At 39.9% G+C, this 23,496-nt stretch overlaps 2 protein-coding genes across 2 annotated transcripts in view; both read left to right on the top strand.

Moving 5' to 3' along the window:
• Window positions 1-16,983, top strand: part of mfsd13a (major facilitator superfamily domain containing 13A) — a 65,118-nt gene extending 48,135 nt beyond the window's left edge. Inside the window, exons 8-11 of the mRNA XM_057827037.1 lie at window positions 10,152-10,248; window positions 10,322-10,493; window positions 10,574-10,767; window positions 14,983-16,983. Coding sequence (XP_057683020.1) covers window positions 10,152-10,248; window positions 10,322-10,493; window positions 10,574-10,767; window positions 14,983-15,224 — 705 coding nt within the window. The 3' untranslated portion in view covers window positions 15,225-16,983. The remainder of the gene's footprint in view (window positions 1-10,151; window positions 10,249-10,321; window positions 10,494-10,573; window positions 10,768-14,982) is intronic.
• A 2,448-nt stretch (window positions 16,984-19,431) lies between these two features.
• LOC130910022 (rho GTPase-activating protein 27-like) overlaps window positions 19,432-23,496 on the top strand; it is a 60,996-nt gene continuing 56,931 nt past the window's right edge. The window contains 1 exon segment of the mRNA XM_057827036.1: window positions 19,432-19,598. The gene's annotated coding sequence lies outside the window, so the exon portion shown is untranslated.

Genomic DNA, 23,496 nt, shown 5'->3' with positions numbered 1-23,496 from the left:
TGAAAATGATCGTCAACAATTTGTCTCGCAAAATACTTTGAACAGTCATAACTCAGCAGATATACAACATATCTGCGCCAAACTTCCCATGCTTGTTGAGAGTCATACCCTGAAGGGTCCTGTAGGGGTCATTTTTATCAACTCTACAGTGCCAACTAGTGGCGACAGAAAGGAGTTTTAAAAAAGGCCTTCCCTATTGGGTTTTTTCAACGTAGAGCAATGAAATTTGGGGAGTAGATACCTTATGCCTAACTGCTCAAAAAAGCCTCTTGCACCCATATTCCAAATCCAACAGAAAATCGGGTATTTTGGATCGAATGTGAAATTTCTGTCCATTTCTAGTACAGTTTACATTTGGAGGCCTGGACATGCACAAAAACTCACCAAATTTTGCACATACATGCGGCTTTGTGTGGATTTCGATAATCTTGCAACGTTACAAAAAAATGTAACAAAATGGCTCAGTGGCGCCCCCTTGAATTTTTCAAAAAGGCGTTTCCTATTAGGTTTTTTTAACGTAGAGCAATGAAATTTGGGGAGTCGATACCTTGTGCAAAACTGCTCCAAAAAGTCTCTTGCACCCATATTCCAAACCCAACAGGAAATCGGGTATTTTGGATCGAATGTGAAATTTTTATCAATTAACAGGGTGCACATTTGAGACCTTGTCACAGAGGGAATCAGTTGGATCATCTTCAAAATTGGTTAGACAATTCAGGAGACATATGAAATCTAAACCTTTCAAAATGGTGCGTTTTCATTCATGGGTCTGACCTGGGCGTGGTGCCAAAGTCGGCCATTTTTTCGGCAAAATGACAAATTCAGTAAAGGACTAATAGCTCCTTGAAACAACGTTCAATCTTTTTCATATCTGGCATGTATATGCGGCATCCCACCCTTAACACGAGTGCATTGAAATATTACTCATTAGGCCTAGCGCCCCCTAGTGGGAACAGGAAATGCCTTTTTTACGAAACAGGCTCCTCCTCCAAGGGAAAAAAATCTATTCACCTCAAACCTGCATCAGGGGAGCCTTAAGACATGTGTTCAGGTGCCTGATGAAAAATACTGAGGTTTGGTTGAAGCAGAAGGGTCCAACAGGAGAAGTAAAAATGACTGAAGCCATTTCGTCTCACCACAAGTTTTGAACAGTCATAACTTCTACAACATATCTGCGCCAAACATATCGTGCTTGTTGAGTCATAGTCTGAAGGGTCCTGTAGGGGTCATTTGCATCAACCCTACAGCGCCAACTAGTGGCAATAGAAAGTCACTCATTTCTTGAAATATATGTCCAGTTCTTTTCAGGTTGGTCATTGTAGTTTCAAGACCTTTTAAAATTCTTATTTTACGGCCCATGTCCACATGTCTCTGTCTGTTGCTGTGATGACCCTTTATTCGCTCCTTTTTTGTAGTCCTCTGTCCAATAGGGGTTTTTATCTCTTAGGTGTGTGAATGTAAAGAGGCAACTTTCGCGCATGTTAGGTTCTAATGAGATGATTAGAGAGGACGATCTGCCACCACCCTGACCTGCACACAGTCCGAGTTGCATGACGTCCGAGTTGCGCTAGATTGCGAGGGCCCGTTCAGTCCTGCTTGCAGGCCTAGTTAGGGCCCGAGCACTAGACGTGCGAAGGCCCTATTGTTTTGCAAAGGATTATTATTATTATTATTATTATTAGGGCCCGAGCACTAAGCGTGCGAAGGCCCTATTGTTTTGCAAAGGATTATTATTTTTTTTTTTAATTTTTTTTTTTTTCAGGGCAAATGAAAACGGCCAATTTGGAGGCCTGAACATGCACGAAAAGTCACCAAAATTTGCACATACGTCCGGAAAATTGTAAATTTCGATAATTTTGCAACGTTGCAAAAAAATATAACAAAATGGCTCAGTGGCGCCCCCTTGAAATTTTAAAATTGGCCTATAACATTAGGGTCTGTCAGCGTAGAGCAATGAAATTTGGGGGGTCTATACCTTGTCCAAAACCGCTCCAAAAAAGCATTTACACGCATATTCCAAACCCAACAGGAAATCGGTTATTTTGGATCAAATATGAAATTTTTATCGATTTACAGGGTGCACATTTGAGACCTTTTCGCCGAGGGAGTTAGTTGGATCATCTTCAAAATTGGTGAGACTGTTCAGGAGACATATGAAATCTTAAGTTTTGAAAATGGTGCGTTTTCATTCACGGGTCTGACCTGGGCGTGGTGCCAAAGTCGACCATTTTTTCGGCAAAATGACAAATTCAGTAAATGACTTATAGTTCCTTGACACAACGTTCAATCTTTTTCATATTTGGCATGTATGTGTGGTATCCCACCCTTAACACGAGTGCATTGAAATATTACCCATTAGGTCTAGCGCCCCCTAGTGAGAACAGGAAATGCCTTTTTTTACGAGACAGGTTCCTCCTCCAAGGGAAAAAAATCTGTTGACCTCAAACCTGCATCAGGGGAGCCTTAAGACCTGTGTTCAGGTGCCTGATGAAAAATATTGAGGTTTCGTTGAGGCGGAGGGGTCCAAACAGGAAAGTGAAAATGAACGTCAACAATTTGTCACGCAAAAAACTTTGAACAGTCATAACTCGGCAGATATACAACATATCTGCGCCAAACTTCCCGTGTTTGTTGAGAGTCATACCCTGAAGGTTCTTGTAGGGGTCATTTGCATCAACTCTACAGTGCCAACTAGTGGCGACAGAAAGAAGTTTTAAAAAAGGCCTTTCCTATTGGGTTTTTTCAACATAGAGCAAGGAAATTTGGGGAGTAGATACCTTATGCAAAACTGCTCCAAAAAGTCTCTTGCACCCATATTCCAAATCCAACAGGAAATCGGGTATTTTGGATCGAATGTGAAATTTTCATGGGTTCACAGTAGGAGTTTACATTTGGAGGCTTGAATATGCACAAAAACTCGTAAAAATTTGCACATACATACGGCCTTGGATAACGTTCGATAATCTTGCAATGTTACGAAAAAATGTAACAAAATGCCTCAGTGGCGCCCCCTTGAATTTTTCAAAAAGGTGTTTCCTATTAGGTTTTTTTAACATAGAGTGATGAAATTTGGGGAGTCGATACCTTGTGCAAAACTGCTCCAAAAAGTCTCTTACACCCGTATTCCAAATCCAACAGGAAATCGGGTATTTTGGATCGAATGTGAAATTTTTATCGGTTCACAGTAGGAGTTTACATTTGGAGGCTTGAACATGCACGAAAACTCACAAAAATTTGGACATACATGTGGCTTTGGATAACGTTCAATAATCTTGCAACGTTACAAAAACATGTAACAAAATGGCTCAGTGGCGCCCCCTTGAAATTTTCAAAAAGGCCTCTCCATTTAGGTTTTTTCAACGTAGAGGTATGAAATTCGGAGAGTCGATACCTTGTACAAAACTGCTCCAAAAAGTCTCTTGCATGCGTATTCCAAACCCAACAGGAAATCGGGTATTTTGGATTGAATGTGAAATTTTTATCGATTTACAGTGTGCACATTTTACACCTTGGCACCTAGGGAATTAGTTTGATCATTCTCAAAATTGGCGAGACTGTTCATGAGGCATATGAAATCTTAAGTTATCAAAATGGTGTGTTTTCATTCACGGGCCTGACCTGGGCGGGGTGCCAAAGTCGGCCATTTTTTCGCCAAAACACCGAATTCGGAAAATGACTGATAACTCCCTCATACAACGTTCAATCTATTTTAAATCTGGCATGTGTGTGAGGTATACCAGCCTGAGCAGGACTGGATTGAAAATTTACCATTTGTGCTTGGCGCCTCCTAGTGGGAACAGGAAATGCCCTTTTTTTACGGGACACACTCCTCCTCTAAAGGGAAAAAATCAATCTACCTCAAAGCTGCATAAGGGAAGCCTTAAGACCTGTCTTCAGGTGCCTGATAAAAAATATTGAAGTTTCGTTGAAGCGGAGGGGTCCAAACAGGAAAGTGAAAATGACTGTCAACAATTTTTCTCTCCAAAAACTTTGAACAGTCATAACTCGGCAGATATACAACATATCTGCGCCAAACTTCCCGTGCTTGTTGAGAGTCATACCCTGAAGGGCCTTGTAGGGGTCATTTGCATCAACCCTACAGCGCCAACTAGTGGCAATAGAAAGTCACTCGTTTTTCCAATACATGTCCAGTTCTTTTCAGGTTGGTCATTGTAGTTTCAAGACCTATTAAAATACTTATTTACGGCCCATGTCCACGTGTCTCTGTCTGTTGCCGTGACGACCCTTTGTTCGCCATTTAAAGGAAATATTTTTTTTCAGAGACTCAGGCAGCTTATAGAGCCACAATAGTTGGCACACTTGGTCGAATTGGCCCAGTTAGAAGATTAATTTTAGTTTTGAATAAGGGCTTGGCTGCACAGCTCAGTAGTGGCTCCTTTTTTGTAGTACTTTCTCCAATAGGGGTTTTTATCTCTTGGGTGTGGGAATGTAAATAGGCGACTTTCGAGCATGTTAGGTTCTAATGAGATGATTAGAGAGGAGGATCTGCCACCGCCCTGACCTGCACACAGTCCGAGTTGCGTGACGTCCGAGTTGCGCTAGATCGCGAGGGCCCGTTCAGTCCTGCTTGCAGGCCTAGTTATTATTATTCTTCTTTCTTCATGGCAAATGAAAATGGCCAATTTGGAGGCCTGAACATGCACGAAAAGTCACCAAAATTTGCACATACGTGCAGATTCGCGTAAAATTTGATAATCTTGCGTCGTTTTGAAAAAATTTCAAAAAATGGCTCAGTGGCGCCCCCTTGACCCTTAAAATTTTCAAAAAGGCCTCTCCTCTCAGGTTTTCAACGTAGAGCGATGAAATTTGGGGAGTAGATACCTTATGCCTAACTGTTCAAAAAAGCCTCTTGCACCCATATTCCAAATCCGACAGGAAATCGGATATTTTGGATCAAATGTGAAATTTTTTCGGTTCACAGTTGGAGTTTACGTTTGGAGGCCTGAACATGCACGAAAACTCACCAAAATTTGCACATACATGCAACTTTGCGTAAATTTTGATAATCTACAAAAAAATTTAACAAAATCGCTCAGTGGCGCCCCCTTGAAATTTTCAAAAAGGCCTTTCCTATTAGGTTTTTTCAACGTAGAATGATGAAATTTGGTGAGTCGATACATTGCGTAAAACTGCTCCAAAAAGTCTCTTGCACCTATATTCCAAATCCAACAGGAAGTCGGAAATTTTGGATCAAATGCGAAATTTTATCGATTTACATTTGAGACCTTGTCGCTGAAGAAAATAGTTGGATCGTCTTCAAAATTGGTCAGACTATACAGGAGACATATGAGATCTTAAGTTTTCAAAATGGTGAGTTTTCATCCAAGGGTCTGGCCTGGGCGTAGTCCCAAAGTTGGCCATTTTTGGGCAAAACACCAAATTCAGAAAATGATTAAAAACTCCGTGATACAACGTTCAATCTTTTTCATTTCTAGCAAGTATATGAGATATCCCAGCCTGAACACGACTGCATTTAAATTTTACCCATTAGGCTTGGCGCCCCCTAGTGGGAACAGGAAATGGCCTTCTTTACGAGACAGGCTCCTCCTCCAAGGGAAAAAAATCTATTGACCTCAAACCTGTTTCAGGGGAGCCTCAAGACATGTGTTCAGGTGCCTAATGAAAAATATTGAGGTTTTGTAGAAGCGGAGAGGTACAAACTGGAAGTGAAAATGACCGTCAACAATTTGTCTCGCCAAAAACTTTGAACAGTCATAACTCGGCAGATATACAACATATCTGCGCCAAACTTCCCGTGTTTGTTGAGAGTCATACCCTGAAGGTTCGTGTAGGGGTCATTTGCATCAACTCTACAGTGCCAACTAGTGGCGACAGAAAGAAGTTTTAAAAAAGGCCTTTCCTATTGGGTTTTTCCAACATAGAGTGAGGAAATTTGGGGAGTTGATACCTTGTGCAAAACTGCTCCAAAAAGTCTCTTGCACCCATTTTCCAAGTCCAACAGGAAATCGGGTATTTTGGATCAAATGTGAAATTTTTATCGGTTCACAGTAGGAGTTTACATTTGGAGGCTTGAACATGCACGAAAACTCACAAAAATTTCGACATACATGCGGCTTTGCATAACGTTCAATAATCTTGCAACGTTACGAAAAAATGTAACAAAATGGCTCAGTGGCGCCCCCTTGAAATTTTCAAAAAGGCCTCTCCATTTAGGTTTTTTCAACGTAGATGGATGAAATTCGGAGAGTCAATACCTTGTACAAAACTGCTCCAAAAAGTCTCTTGCATGCGTATTCCAAACCCAACAGGAATTCGGGTATTTTGGATTGAATGTGAATTTTTTATCGATTTACAGTGTGCACATTTTACACCTTGGCACCTAGGGAATTAGTTTGATCATTCTCAAAATTGGCGAGACTGTTCATGAGGCATATGAAATCTTAAGTTATCAAAATGGTGTGTTTTCATTCACGGGCCTGACCTGGGCGGGGTGCCAAAGTCGGCCATTTTTTCGCCAAAACACCGAATTCGGAAAATGACTGATAACTCCCTCATACAACGTTCAATCTATTTTAAATCTGCCATGTGTGTGAGGTATACCAGCCTGAGCACGACTGGATTGAAAATTTACCATTTGTGCCTGGCGCCTCCTAGTGGGAACAGGAAATGCCCTTTTTTACGGTGACACACTCCTCCTCCAAGGGAAAAAATTAATCGACCTCAAACCTGCATAAGGGAAGCCTTAAGACCTGTCTTCAGGTGCCTGATGAAAAATATTGAAGTTTCGTTGAAGCGGAGGGGTCCAAACAGGAAAGTGAAAATGACTGTCAATAATTTTTCTCTCCAAAAATTTTGAACAGTCATAACTCGGCAGATATACAACATATCTGCGGCAAACTTCCCGTGCTTGTTGAGAGTCATACCCTGAAGGGCCTTGTAGGGGTCATTTGCATCAAACCTACAGCGCCAACTAGTGGCAATAGAAAGTCACTCGTTTTTCCAATACATGTTCAGTTCTTTTCAGGTTGGTCATTGTAGTTTCAAGACCTATTAAAATACTTATTTACGGCCCATGTCCACGTGTCTCTGTCTGTTGCCGTGACGACCCTTTGTTCGCCATTTAAAGGAAATATTTTTTTTCAGAGACTCAGGCAGCTTATAGAGCCACAGTATTTGGCACACTTGGTCGAATTGGCCGAGTTAGAAGATTAATTTTGGGTTTTGAATAAGGGCTTGGCTGCACAGCTCAGTAGTGGCTCCTTTTTTGTAGTACTCTCTCCAATAGGGGTTTTTATCTCTTGGGTGTGGGAATGTAAATAGGCGACTTTCGAGCATGTTAGGTTCTAATGAGATAATTAGAGAGGAGGATCTGCCACCAGCCTGACCTGCACACAGTCCGAGTTGCGTGACGTCCGAGTTGCGCTAGATTGCGAGGGCCCGTTCAGTCCTGCTTGCAGGCCTAGTTATTATTATAACTATTATTATATTCCAATTTTTATTTATAATTAATTTGTTTTGCTATGTGTAACTGCTATTTGCAATGGTACCAATAGTATTTATTAAGGATTTAGTGTAGGTTTTGGGGCTGTGGAATTAATTAATAAAATTATAATGTATTCTTAAGGGAAAATCCTGCTCAACATACGACCATTTCGACATACAAACAAGGTCTTGGAACGAATTAACTTTGTATGTAGTGGTACACCTGTACATTACATTTGGACTTTTTGGGTCGTTATTATGAGATTTAGGGGTACTGAAAGGGTTCATTCCAACCTACACGGAAATTCGGGTTACATCACCAGCTTAAGAACGGAACTCGTTCGTAAAACCCAGGGACTACCTGTATTTGATTTACTCCTTTGCTTGCAAATTAAAGCAATATGTAAGATTGGTGGCTAAAAATGGTACCTCAACCAGGATCAAAATATTGAAGAGCACAACAACCCTTTCGCCTTCGGGCTGCCAGATAAGTACTTCGCAATGGAAAATTAAGTTGCATTATCACACCAATGTTACAGTTCAATCAGAAACTATAATATGCAATTTCTGAAGAAATTGTGTGGGTAACATTGCTGTGCTGGCCGGTACACTCGTAGTACAAGCGCATGCACGTCCACGCGCATGCACGTCCACGCGCATGCACGTCCACGCGCATGCAAGTCCACGCGCATGCAAGTCCACGCGCATGCACGTCCACGCGCTTGCAGTACAAGCGTATGCACGTCCGCACGCTTGCAGTACAAGCGCTCGCAAGTCCGCGCGCTTGCAGTACAAGCGCTCGCAAGTCCGCGCGCTTGCAGTACGAGTAGACGATCTACAGTCATGTGAAAAAATTTAGATACCCTATGGAAACCTGTGTGTTCTCTAACATATTTGGTCATATGGATATTTAATGTAAATTTTAACAATCTTGAGAGATTCAAGTAATAGAACTAAACAATTAAAACTGAAAAGTTTTTTTTATATATATATAACTTTCTGTAAAATGTCATTTTAAATAAACAAAATGTCTGTTGAGGAATAAATTAGGACACCCCCACATTCAATCCCACTTAAAATGGCTAAAATCACACACGGGCATCACATCAGGTGCCCACGATTAGAACATCATTACCCAGTGTTTTGAAGGAGGCTTGCCTTATTCAAACCTCATATTTAGTTTGGTGTGTCCCTGACTATTGAAGTGAGATAAAACACCATGGTGAGATCAAAGGAGCTGTCTGAGGACTTCCAAAAGAAGATTGTAGACGCTTAGGAGTCTGATAAGGGATTTCAAAAGATCTCAAAAAAATATAAAATCAGCCATTCCACTGCCTGGAAAATAGTCTACAAGTCGAGGACATTCAAAACAACGGCCAACATTCCCAGGTCTGGCCGTCCAAGCAAGTTCACCCTGAGAGCTGACCATAAGATGCTAAAAGAAGTCTCCAAAAACCCTTAAATGTCATCACGGGACCTACAGCAGGCTCTTGCTACTGTTGATGTGAAAGTGCATGCCTCTACAATCAGAAAGAGACTTCACAAGTTTAACCTTCATGGGAGGTATGCAAGGAGGAAACCTTTGCTCTTCAAGAAAACTGAAGGACTTCCAGGACTTCTGGAATAATATTCTTTGGACAGATTAAATGTAAAATTAAATTATTTGGACACCAGAACAGAGGACATGTTTGGCATAAACACAATACAGCATTCCAGGAAAAGAACCTCATGCCAACTGTGAAGCATAAAGGTGGAAGTGTCATGGTTTGGGGATGTTTTGCAGCAGCAGGACCTGGCCAGCTCACCATCATAGAGGAACATGTGAGATCATCTGTGAAAAAATTAAAGCTGAAGCGAAATTTGACCCAGCAACATGACAATGACACAAAACATACCAGTAAATCACCAAGAGTTGGCTGAAAAGGACGAAATTGAGAGTCCTGGAATGGCTGAGTCAAAGTGCAGATCTTAATCCGGTTGAGATGCTGTGGGGTGACTTGAAACTGGCTGTACATGCAAGAAACCCCTCAAACATCTCACAACTGAAAGTATTCTGCGTTGAGGAGTAGGGCAAACTTTCTTCAGACTGGTAGATGGCTACAAAAAGCGTCTCACTGAAGTTATTTCAGCCAAAGGAGGTAACACTAACTATTAGGTGGTAGGGTGTCCTAACTTTTTCCTGAGATAGAATATACATTTTTGTTGATATATTTGGTTTCATGAGTAAAACACTGTTAATTTTTGTTGTTTACCTGCAATTAAATCACTTTCTATTCCAGAGATAATGAAAAACAAGATCAGACATTGATATGTGAACATTTCTTAACAAAGAACTGAATATTTAATGGGGTGTCCTAATTTTTTCACATGACCGTTTATGCATATCCTTGTCTTATTGTTTGAACGAAGCCAACGAATGTGCAGGTATCTTGTGATTGGCTGACTGGTGGACGTCAAGACATCCTTTGTAAACACAGAATCAAAACATTCGTGGGTTGACAATCGACTTGTAAAATGGGAACATTTTGGTTTCAGAGCCGTGTTAGAATTAATTCCAAAAAATGTGTTTCTTCAATGTCTATCGAAATATTAGGGCCATTTAATGAAATGAAATGAAAATCTTTCATTCATCTTCTGAATTGCTTATTCTCAGGAGGGAATCACCTTTAAAATGAACTTATTTGCAGGTCTTTCACTGCCACTTCAACAACAACTTTTTCCCTCTCTTCCTGGAGCACCTGCTGTCAGACACCATCTCCGCCTCCACAGGCTCCATCCTTCTCGGTAAATACAAAACAAATTTCTCAATGTTAGCATGGGCATCAAGGTCTTTTGCTCACATCCGCTTCTCGCTCAGGCATCTCCTATGTGGCGCCACACCTGAACAACTTGTACTTCCTGACGCTGTGCCAACGTCACGGCGTCTACCAGGTCATCCGCTGGCTCTTCCTGCTAAAGCTGGGACTGAGCGTGGCCATGCTGCTGGCGGGGGCTGACCGCGTCTATTTACTCTGTATCTTTATAGCCAGGTGAGCTCTGTTTACTTAATGTGTTAGTTATTCCGTCCTGCATTCAGCTTTTCTCACCTCACGTCTTCTCACCTCACCAGCAACCGGGTGTTTACGGAGGGAACCTGTAAGCTGCTGAAGCTGGTCATTTCCGACCTGGTGGACGAGGACTTTGTGGTCAACCGGCGGCAGCAGGCGGCGTCGGCGCTGCTCTTCGGCATGGTAGCCCTGCTTACCAAACCTGGGCAGACGTTGGCTCCGCTCATCGGGACATGGCTACTGTGTGCTTACACAGGTAGAGGATGTAAATGCATGACTCAGTTTCAGCAGTTACGTTATTCTGTTCGTTAAAATGAAATGAACCCCGATTCAGACACCGGCCGATACCGATACCATATTTTTGATGGGGGGGGGGGGGGGGGAGTTTTTTTGTTTCTTAAATTACTGCATACTCACTTGACTGAAAAGGAATGAACCTATCGCAAAACCACGCCCCCAAGTCACAAAAGTCTTGACACCTAGCCGTAGAGTTGCATTGGAATACTGTGTGATTGTGACTCAAAACATCTTTTTTCTCACTTCAAAATAGCAAAAACTTGATGGTTTAATGGTGTGCGGGGGGTACCTGTAATTCTGACACCAGGTACGCTGAAAGATTGGGGGGGGGGGGTTATTTTTATGTCTTTTTCAAAGCCTAAAATAAGACTTGCCACATGCACGGTATGGATAAGGCTTTGTTATCGACCACATAAACAACTCAATGTCAAAAAAGTCACCCTTGCTCAAAGATGAGTAAATGATCGATTTGTAAAAATATTATTTGATAGCATGTAGTAAAAACTTAACTATTAGCTGTAGTTTGCTAACATTTTACTGCCTACTTGTTTACCGGCGTGTCACTACACAAATAGAATAAAAGACAACATCTAAGCTGTCAAGACCAGTTTTGTCACAGATTACTTGAAAAAGTAATTTCATTACTGATTACTCCTAAAAAAGTAATCTAGTTTCTTTACTGATTACATTCATATCAAAATAAGTTACTTGAAAAGTAGTTTATCAGTTACTTTTTACCATTTTTTTCCCTCCCTTTGCTGCCTCAACATAAGAATGACAACAGAAAAATGTCATAGCATGTCATTGACTTTCCGATAATTTAATTTAAAGGGAAAGATCAGAATTTTTTTATGTAAGGTTTAATCTTCGAGTTAGCGGCGGTTTAATTAGTCGATGGAGTTCATTTCAAACACCATTGACTAGCTTGCAGTACGAGCGCATGCAATTCCATGAGCTTGCAGTACTAGTAGACTATCTATATGCATATCCGTGTCTAGCTTGCTTGGTTAGCCACTGCGGAGCCCCTGAAACTAACAAATAACTGACAAACTGCATGGAATTTGTTGAAATAAACTCCACCGACTAATTAAACCCCCGCTAACTCGAAGATTAAGCCTAATGTCAAAAATTCTGAATTTCGGCTTGCGTTTAGGGTTTAGTGTTAATAGTATATCAGTGCCAATATCAAACAATGCAAATTGACTGCACAATAATCAACAACACACAAATGAATTGCACAGTGCAATAAACACAAAGGTCGGGGCAGGCGCGGATGCGCACGCACAACCCAGAAGTACGCCGTACACACACGCGGTCAATTTGGCCACAAAACGTGGAGGTAACTAAGCACTTTACACTCAATCGGACTTAAAACACATCCCAAAGATGTTAAACAAACATGTGACCTCATGGCATAAATGTGCAACATGAATATGATGTAAAAAATGGTTGCCGACTTCGCGAGGACGAGCGGGGGCGATGACTACTCACCGTTGCACGGGAAAACTACGAAACGGCCGCGCATGTACCTGCTACAACATAGCGCTGGAACCCTCCAGAATGAAGGAAAAATACTCACGTTCATTCATGGAGGCACACACATCAACATTCCCTCGCAGGCTCGCACAGCTCAACAAGTGACTGCACTCGGCTCGAATGTGCACCCGCGCTGGCACATGTCAGTCCCAAAAACACTGACCTGAGACCATAACAGGAAGACCTATAAGCGTTACCATTGAAACAAACACATCGCTGGAACCTTTCTAACATTTTCTATTCAAAATGCTCTTTGTACATTATTACAATGTTCTGCATCAGGGGTGTCCAAACTTTTTGCAAAGGGGGCCAGAATCTGTGTGGTACAAATGTGGGGGGGCCGATCTTGGCTGACATCCTTTACATAGAACAATATATTTATGCAAATTTTAGCAAGCCATTCTGTGTAATAATTTCCACAAAATCTTGCAACTAGCCTTTGTGGCGTTCTTTCATCTCTTGGGCTCTTGCGAAATACTGCTGCTGTAAAATTAAACTAGCTTTAAGCTGCTTCAATTTCTCGCTACGTATCTTCCCTGTAATCTTGTCGTACATGTCAGCTTGTCTTGTTTAGTAATATCGCCTCACATCGAACTCTTTAAAAACAGCGACTGTCTCTTTGCAAATGAGGCAGACACAATTTTTGCGTATTTTATTGAAGAAAAAGTCCCAATTTCCACCTATCCTTGAAGCGTCGGCCGTCACAGTCAACTTTCTTTTTTTTTTGTTAATTGTCGCCATTTTAGAAAATTGGGAGTAAAGGGTCACGCGGGGTAATGTTGCTTAGAGTGCTGCTGCCTTTTAGTGGGTAAATGAGGAGCAGCATTTAGTGTGTAAGCTACTTCATATGCTGGTAGCAGTACTGCTTACCAATTTATTAGGTCTGTGTGCGGGCCAGACATTATTGATTTTGTGACACAGGCTGGGGGCCGGATGAAATTTGACCACGGGCTGCATTTGGCCCCCAGGCCGCACTTTGGACATGCCGGTTCTACATTCTTCATACATTATGAGGCAATAACCAAATAGTAACGGACAGAAACTAAGGAAACTAACTTTCATCAGACTACTGGTTCGTAAAAATGAACGGGTTAGATTACTCGTTACTGAAAGAAAGTAATCAGATTACAGTAACACAATACTTAGTAAGTTAGTAGGGCTGTCAAACGATTAAAGTTTTAAATCGAGTTAATTACAGCTCAAAAATTAATTAATCATAATTAATTGCAATTCAAACCATCTATAAAATATGCCATATTTTTCAGTAAATTATTGTTGGAATGGAAAGATAAGACACAAGAGGGATATATACATTCAACATGCGGTACATAAAAACTGTAGTTGTTTATTACAACAATAAATCAACAAGATGGCATTAACATTATTAACATTCTGTTAAAGCGATCCATGGATGGAAAGACTTGTAGTTCTTAAAAGATAAATGTTTGTACAAGTTATAGAAATTTTAGATTAAAACCCCTCTTAATGTTTTCATTTTAATAAAATTTGTAAAATTTTCAATCAAAAAAGAAACTAGTAGCTCACCATTGTTGATGTCAATAATTACACAATGCTCATGGTGCTGAAGCCCATAAAATCAGTCGCACCCAAGCGCCAACAGAGGGCGACAAAACACCAAAAAACACAAGTAACAAGTGGACAATTACACTGTGCTGTCATTTTAATCTGTTTGAGCGGGGCATGTGCGTTATATGCGTCAAATATTTTAACGTGATTAATTTTAAAAATTAATTACCGCGCGTTAACGCGATAATTTTGACAGCCTTATAAGTTATTAACGTGTTTGTGACAACACTGGTCAAGACCCCAGCATTGAAAGTCCCGACTAAACACCACAAACTTTATATAAAAAGGAAGATGTACTTACATTTGGTCACGGACGCACACAAAGGAAAGTTGTCCTCACGCACACACCTAGCATCTGGCTGTAGTCAACTTCAATGCGCGCCGCTTTCTCAACGTTGAGCATTTATTTACGTCGTATTCATGTTGCACATGTATGTTTATGATATAACTTCTTTATTTAGCACATCGAGATATTGAGAATCTAACAATGTGAAAGACTCCTTATTCATTGCCACTAAAGCTTCGTTTTTCGTGCTTTAAAGTTGTGAGTGGTTGCATTTCGCCTCGTTTATAATTATGGTCTCCTCTATAAAGTTTAATACCATGGACATTCCACTCCACTGCATACTGCAACCCTCTATGTCTGCTTCTAGACGAAACAAAATATTCAAAAAAAAAACAAAAACAGGTCTATTGCCAGCTGTGGCAGTGCAAATTCAGAAAATTGAATTCTCGGCATCATCCGTAAATCGTTCAGTCACTCAGTCACTGAGAGAATTTAACAAGGCCATGGGTTGACAGTTTTACAAGGGGGCGGGGCTTTGCGATAAGTCCATTGCTCTCATGGTTTGGTCAGACACTGCTCAACTCATTGACGTTGATAGATGTCAGCGAATGATCATTCGTTGCCACCCTCCCACTTCAAATGGATTGGATGTCTATTAGTGATAAACTAATTGGTGGGAATGTGCATCTTGGCCAGAGAAGGAACAAATTTTGTGAACTCAAAAACATCAAAATGGTGCTTCCATGACTGTGTTGCTCTCCACAGGCTATGATATTTTCCAAAGGGAACCGGCTAAGGACTCCCCTGTCGACACCTCCTCATTCTCGGGGTCTCCGCCGCTCCGTTTGGGTTGCTTCCACATCCTGGTGTTTGTGCCAATCACCTGCGCCTTGCTGCAACTGGCCGCCTGGTCGCGCTTCACGCTGCACGGGCGCAAGTTGCAGGGCATCAAGAGCTCCAGGCAGGGCGCCCATCATGAGGACATGGTGGGTGTCAAAGCCATATGACATCAGACGGCTGAGCTGCACGCAGACACTTTTTACTGTAGTCTTTTTAGATTTTGAAATTTTGAAAACATAATGACTGAAGTCATCACCTCACAGCCTTGTCTGTAAGGAGCAAGAAGAAACTACAGCACAATGACTGATCTGCCATTTTGGGTATAACCAAAAGTCTTATTTTAACTAAATGAATATTGCCTTATTTTTGTTTCAAACAAGAGTACATATATTTATACTGTAATATGTGGGCACAGATTTAAGAGGACCAAGACACGTTCATTGTTCATAATGAACAATATCTTGCTTTTTTGACTTCAGGGGAAGAATATCAATCTTTGTATTTCAATTAAAATTGTATTTTATATTTTATTTAAAGAATAATGCATGTGAGTTGAAGTAATTGGAAGAGTTCCTGTTTACATACAGCATTGAAGTGTAAATTCAGGTACTTGTGATATTTTTTTTTTTTGTCTGCACAAAACTGCCATTTCGTCTCGTAACGATCGTGATGACCAACTAAGCGAACACTGCCGCTTAATTGTTAACCCTTTCATGCACAAATTGTGCTTTATTTTATTATTATTTTTTTAATTTAAATAAACCCTTACAGGGCACTCATTTAACTTATTGGCTGCGATTCAAGGTACTAGACGTCCATTTAATTTTAACTGGAAGGTTGCGAATGAACTTTACCAAAATTTTCCACAAGAACGCAGTGGTACCTCTACTTATGAACGTCTCTGCATGCGGAATTTTCAGGTTACAGCACACCTTAACGTGAAAATTTTGCCTCGTTATGAAAAATTTCATGCTACAAAAGGCAAAAAATACAGTATGGGCTGCTTCTCTCTAATCCCAGAGTTTACTGAATGTAGCATAATATAGCTGCTCTGCCATTGGCTATTGCCTAACATCTTCCTGGCATCTAATTGGGTAAGAGGGACCTCTACGGTATGTGTATTTGTTTATCCCAGCATCCTCTTCATTCAGCCCTCGGGCCATAAGGTGAATTAACTTTTATTCTTTACTCTATTACTTGTTATTTTATGTTATGCACAACTCATGTCAATTGTGCAATAATCAATAACTTCTATTTTTTTTCACATGTGTTTATGCATTTCTATGCTTTACAAAATATGAACTTTGGGGGGCTTGGAAGGGATTGGAGGCATTTACATGGAAAATGCATCTTTACTTATGCAATATTCAGTTTACGAAATTACTTCCAGAACCCAAATGATTTCGTAAGTAGAGGTACCGCTGTACTGTTTTTCCAAAATTTTCCACTGTTAAACAGTGGTGAACGTCCAATTCACTTTGACTGCAATCTACAGTCAAAATGAATTGGATGTCAATGGCACTAAAACATGGGCATTCACAGGCAGTTTTCCCGGTTTTACATATATTCTATGAAGGGTTAAAGATCTTAAGTGTTTCCAAAAAAAATCCTGTCAATGACCCCGAAATGCCATGTCAGTCATAAAATCAATTTACAAGATGTACTGTATGTGTATGTGGAAATACATCTTGACACTGTTTGTGTTCAATTTTCGTTTCAAGCTCAGTTGTTGTTGAAGCTTTTGAAATTTTCGGTTTAAAGAAATTCCCAATATCCATCTTGCCTCTTCAGGTGTAGTTTTGGCAAAGTAAAGCAAAGGAATGTTAGTTCTGTCAGATTTGTCCTCTTATCGGAAACTTCAATTTTGCGGTCCTAACGATACAAACGTCCACAAATGCAGCGTGTCCAAAGTAAAACACAAACTTTCTATAAAGAAAGGAATATGTACAGTACTTACGCTTGGTCACGGAGGCACACGAAGGAAAGTTCTCACGCACACCAACCATGTGGCTGCGGTCTACTCTTGTCACCATTAATGTCTTAAGTAGTACTGCAATGATTAATCGATTGATTAGAAAGAAGGATTCAAATTCAATTTTGCTGCTTCGAGTATTCGTTTAAAGTGGCGTTGTAATGGTTTGTTTTGAAAGTGTTTGCATTTTGTTTTATTGATTTGGGTGGATACACTGCCCTCTTGTCTGCCTCATTACACATGGCTGAATCCAGCTGCTCCCTGTTAAGACCAACATAACCTAAGTTTTTGTTTGAGCTAATGTTTTTTTTAAATGCATTCGTAATTTAGTTAAATTGTATATCCATTTTTTGTAGGAATATGTGTCTGAACCATTTGTTAAGAGCATTGTAAAAAAAAAAAAAAAAAAAAAACGTTGGCATTTTATAGCATTTAAGCTAGTGGATTTTTATCTATGCGAGTTAGCCAACTGTTCTTTTGTTGGACATAGATCACCATTTATTTACTTTTTTTTTATGCCATTTGAGGCTCAGCTCAGGTATTTTAATTTTTTATGTTTCTTAATTGATTACTCGATTATTTGAACTACTTCATCGATTAATCGACTACTAAATTTATCAATAGCTGCAGCCCTAGTCTTAAGCATTTATTTATGCCATTCATGTTGCCCATGAATGTTTATGACGTAAGTTGTTTATTTATCATCACTGGATAATATTGAGAAGCCAACTGAATGTAAAAGACTGCTTATAATTGACACAAAAGCTTCAGGAGAAAAATCTGATGAGGGAGAGAAATTTGACAGAACACCGTCTCTGAGGTGCTATTCACATGATCTGTTCGAAAAATAATTTTGACCTAATACGAAATACTTCATATGATTCTTGTTTATTTTTGTTGTTTTTAAAAAAAATTGCTTTACAACTTTTTTAGACATTTTACCGGCTATGTCTTTATTTTAAATTCATATACAGTGATCCCTCGCTACTTCGGGCTTCAGATTTCGCACCCGCAGTCCATCGCGGATTTTTTTTCAATCTTAAAAAAAGATACGGTTGAGCTGTCCTGAGCCGATCGCGTAGTCTCACCCTCCCTCCCTCTCCCTGCTCTTTGTTGCTCAGGCAGTGCACTGGAGTTGCTTATTAAAGTTAACGATGATTGACAGACACTTAATGTTTGATCTTGCCACAGACGCCTGGAACCCGAAGCTTCAAAGCGCCGCATGCGTCAATCATCATTTAACTTGTTAAACAATTGCTGTGGCAACTTACTGTGAGCAGCTTAAGCAAATTTGAGTGGTCACTCAATGAAGCATTTAATAAAGACAAGCATTTTTACCCTTGTTTAAAAATAGCTAGGTGGGACAGTAACATATTTAAAACGTATATTTATTATATTTGAAGTGCTTAAAAACAATTTATTAAAATGTACATAGATATAAAAGTTTTTCTTTCTTCTTTATTTTCCTTTCAGGCGTGACAAATCCAAACAAATATACAGCATTCATATGTTTACATTTAATTCAACCCAAAAAGAAAAGGTCAGACGGGAGAAGCCAAAGCTTATTGAATCCCGCTGCCAGTATACCACAGGACGCAGAAATTATCGAATAACAATTTTTGACATTTCAGATTGTGTAGCGATTACAAGTTTTTTTTGTTTTTTTGTTTTTTTTTTTCCCCCTCCCCTTGATTGTTCATTTTCCCAATAGTGCTTGTCAATCGCGGCGATGTGCTCGTTATGATGATTAAATCCAGTAGATTAGTTCATAATTCAGAGGTTAGTTCATTCAGTTGACTCGATCCAGAAGATAGGGAATAGCTGAGGCCCCATGGCAGGCCACACGCCACCCACTTTCGTCGATTTAATCCTCGTCGTGGTTTTCATTCCTTGCTGCATTCCGACGAAAATTCATCTCTAGGTTGCGCAGCTCCGTAGTAATTTTCATTACCATTCTGGTTGTGGCAGTGTTGGATGACGCTAGGTTTTTAGCAAATTTAGTTATTCTTTGAGGGGAAAAGTGGAAAAACATGTCTTATGCATCTCTTTCCAATGCTGAATCTGAATAAATACATTGAACACACACAAATGCCAAAAAAAAAAAAATGGGTGGGGGGTCGCTACTCCGCGGTTTTTCCACATCGTGGCGGGTTTTGGTCCCCATTAACAGGGAAAAACGAGGGATCACTGTACTGTATACGAAATGCAATTACATGCAATGACATTTTTCGGCCACTAGTTGGGGCACTGCCCCTCCTGCCTCCCCTCTGCCTATGGCTGCCCACTGTCCATGAAAGGGTGAATAGTTAACCTTGACCAACAGTGACAGTCGTTTTGTCAATTTACGAACATGTGCCATGACCAAAATAAAATCACATGCTCAAAACGAGTAGTCACGAGTGCTTTATTTGGCCTGGCGTAGGAATCGTCCGCCTCATAACCAAACTAGGAAGTAGCACAAAAAGCAGTCGTTTCTTTGATCACAGACACATTACCGGCACGTCAAGGAGGTTGCTGTAATACAGCGACAATTGACGATGGGACTCGACTTCATTCGAGCAGCTTCCTGGTGTGTAAACTCATAACTCAATGCAAATTAGATGCGGATACGTGTGTTGTTTCGTCACGAATTTGGCTAATGAACAAGTGTAACTATTTAAAACTGTCTTAGTGGAGCAAGCCGTGAATTTTGATATCCATTTCTTGAATTCGACTCCAAATATGAACGACTGTGTCAGCACCTGGACTGAAACGTAAGGCTGTAAAAATTCTCTTCTCTCGATATAATACTAACAATATTAATATTATAATATTAACAAATTGTATTCGTCGTTTTTCTTTGGTACGTCTGTGTGATAAAGTGAATTAATGAATAAAGTGTGTCAAAGTTTGCGAGTGTGGAAGATTTAAGACGTGATTTAGAAACAGGTTAACAAATATTCAAGGGTATTTCCTGCCGAGTTCTTGGGGATTTTTTTTTGTTTTTTTTGTAATGTTTAGTTACATAAAGACGAAAGGACAAATTCAAGCAAGTTAGAGGACGTATAAACAAGAAAAAAAAGTATTAACGGCCAAATAAACAATTTTTTGCCTTTCTAGGCCTACACGAGTTGACTACTCGTTAGATTGTGTACAGATTTTTAAATTCATTTCCGAGTTATCCTAAATTTAACTCAGGTGTTTCTAATTTTAGATATGTGAACGTCACGTGACCACTTAACATTTTGTATGTATTTACTGTACGGTACTATACTGTGACAGTTTTTCATGATTACGATTGGCATGTTTGGTACAGAATCACATTTAAAGGCTGGATTGCAGAAATATTACGGCTGGGCGATCTGGTCCCCCCAATCACTTTTCTTTTTTCCAAATTCGTTGTATTATCCACGATTTTTCCTCTCATATTTGTTGTATTAATATTATTATTACTGGTCAGTGGTGTTACCAGGATGCCAGGTGTGGGTGGGCATTAGTCTTACCGGGGGGGGGGCTACAATGCTGAAGTAGGTGGAAATCCAGCGTAGGGCTACTGCACCTTGAAACTTTTGTTTTCTCCTTGAGATAAATGTTGTTGTCATTTGTTCTAAACAAGTAAAACTTGATTTGATTTTATTTGACTTAGAACACACCCATAACTGAACAGTATGGATATGCAGGTGACAATTTTCTTTTAGAGTAACCTATTGTGGTTGCTCGGTTTTATTATTAATCATTATAGTTATTCTTGTTCCTTAGCCCCTTTGAGCTCAAATTGACCCCCTTATAATGCTTCAAAATGCACCGAAATCGGCAGGCAGGTCAAGACAGGTGGAATCGTTGTTACCGTGTAAAGACAAATTCCTATTACACTATATAGCGCCCCTAGTAGCCATAATTTGTCCCGCCGACTGTTTGAGCCCTACTTCGACCCCCTCAGAATGCTTCAAAACGTACCAAACTCAACAGCCAGGTGAACACCAGGGGTGAAATTGGGCCAGAACGGTCAGGAACGCAGTTCCGGTATAAGATTTAGGGCCAGAATGCTGTTACGGTACACGGTGCTTTGATTCCGAAAATATGAGTGCAACTGTCAAAACGCGATGTAAAAAAAAAAAATTTAAATGCTAAACTTATTATTGATTTTATTCCACGGACGGCATGGAGGTTTTAAATTTTTTTTTTTTTTTTTTTAATTTATTTTCCCTTCAGGCATGACAGATCCAAACAAACATACAGCATTTTTATGTGTTTACAATTAATTCAACCCGAAAAGAAAAGGGCTGACGGGAGAAGCCGAAGCTTATTGAAACCCGTCCCCAGTATACCATAAAGGACGCAGAAAATATAAAATATCAAATTTTTCCCAGCTTCCCCAGCTACTGCAGTTATCTGAGTCTGACGATGATGAGTCACAGCAATGTGTGAATGCACGCAGCAAAGCAAAACGCCTGGACTCATTTATCCGTCCAATTGGCCGACATCCTGACATGTGATCAGCAGAGATGGTTAGCTCTGATTGGTTCAAATTAGTGACGTGCGGTGAGGTTCATGGTTGGTGAGGCACTGACTCCTTTAGTGTCAGATTTCCAAATATATAAACCAAAAACGGTAGCTTATTCAATTGGCTACTGGTTATTTCATATCTCATCAGCATTCTTCACAAAACACGCACACACGGTACATATTATCGATACGTAAAAGTAAGAAAATAACATGCATTTGCCCCACACCCTCAATGTGTTGGTCGTCGCAATTCTATAATTCATGCAACATAAATGAGAGTAAAGAGTGGTGTACAAAGCCACAGAATTCAATTCTGACCTTTAGTGAAATATTCAGTTGTTTTTAAAACTTTTAATTCTGCTACTTTAATCAATTTATTACAGATTGCTAAACAAAAAGTGTAAAAAGAAAAACAAAGAATATTTTATCTAAGGCCAAAATTTAGTTTTTAAATATTCTATTGTATTTTTCTTGGTCTAAGCTCTTTTTTTTTTTTTTTTTTTTTAATAAGATTGAAATGAAAACTGTTTGTGCTCTTGCGCCTGTCCTTCACCACAAAAACCAGCATTACTTTGGAAGGGCATAGGTTTGGTATCAACATTCGTAGGGACGATATAACAGCATAACCTGCATGTAGGTACACTTTTTGCTGGGGACGGGACATTAATTAGACCAAACAGATTGGATGCAGGGGGCAAAGGGCCACATTTCTCATGTATATGAACCTAATTAATTAATAGGCAAAATGATCAATGCAAAATAAATCCTTATCTTCTGATAATAACTTTTACATGCATTGGTTCAGATGATACACTGTTTGATTCAAATCTTTGTTTTAAAAAAATACTAAAGAAACATTTTGAAAACTTCCTGAATAAATGTCTGGTTTTTATTAGCAAACATAAACATAATGAAAATAATTCACTTAATAATGGTAGGGTCAATTCTATCCTTACAACATATGGAACTATTGAAAGATCTAAATTCTCTGTATAACTGAACATTATATCATGCAAAAAAGGTAAGGTTGCTTAAAAGTTGGTGGGGACAATTTTAGCATCCTGAAAAGTTGGTAGTGTTATGTCCCTACCGTCCCTATGCAAACCTACGCCCTTTTTGTAAAAGTCCTCCTTATTTTCCTTTACTTTAAAAAAAAAATCTCTCCGCCTCAATGGAGAGGATTGCTTCAATTAGATCGTTCTGTGTTCTATTTGACAAGCCAGAAAACACAGTGGATGTGTCCAAAAGTCTAGCTAACCTTTCATCTTTCTCAGCAAAACCATGTAATCGTTCTACATATATGCCACGTTTAGAAGAGCTTACACGCTCATCGTTACCACGAAATGTTTACTCCTGTTTAGCTAGGATGCAGGTTGCATTAATGAGGTCTTTCACACTCTTTTCTTTAATTTAGCATTGAGGATGCTACCATTGAGCTTCCGCTGTTCGTCAAAGCCAAATCGATCCTTGAGCTTCCAAAAGTTTTTAAAGCAATCAGGCTTTGAATGTGAGTGGTCGAGCTCTCATGTTTGCTGAGGCTTCGTCGTAGTTTTTTAATGTCACAATATCACGTGTTAGTCCAGACATTGGCACAAGTTGAGAAGAAAAGGCAGGGAAAGCAGCAAAGGCGATTTTTCGAAGGACAGCCACATAGCCAGTCTTTTCGGGTGTACCAGTCCGTTTGAAAAGCGCGAGTTATCTTCTGTCCCGTAGTTTGAAGCAAACCTTCTAGCTCTGGTGTTGTGTTAACCGCGCCCACATTTAACGGAAAGTCCAGTTTCACGTACGCCCCCTTGCAGTGCGGCAGAGTACTATCTGCCGCAGCATGTGCCTTTTCACTGCGGTTTTATGTCCCATCAGCAAAACTAAATATGTCGCTAACAAACATTAAACTTTAAGGGATAAAGACATTAGCCAGAATGTGGAAAATCAGGTCAAATAAACGTATCTGGAAATCAGGCTGGATAGACGTCCTCGCTGCT

This window comes from Corythoichthys intestinalis, chromosome 21, assembly GCF_030265065.1.
Source record: "Corythoichthys intestinalis isolate RoL2023-P3 chromosome 21, ASM3026506v1, whole genome shotgun sequence".
Lineage (NCBI taxonomy): Eukaryota > Metazoa > Chordata > Actinopteri > Syngnathiformes > Syngnathidae > Corythoichthys > Corythoichthys intestinalis.
Note: the sequence above shows the minus strand (reverse complement) of the source record. Positions and strands in the feature narration are given on the sequence as shown.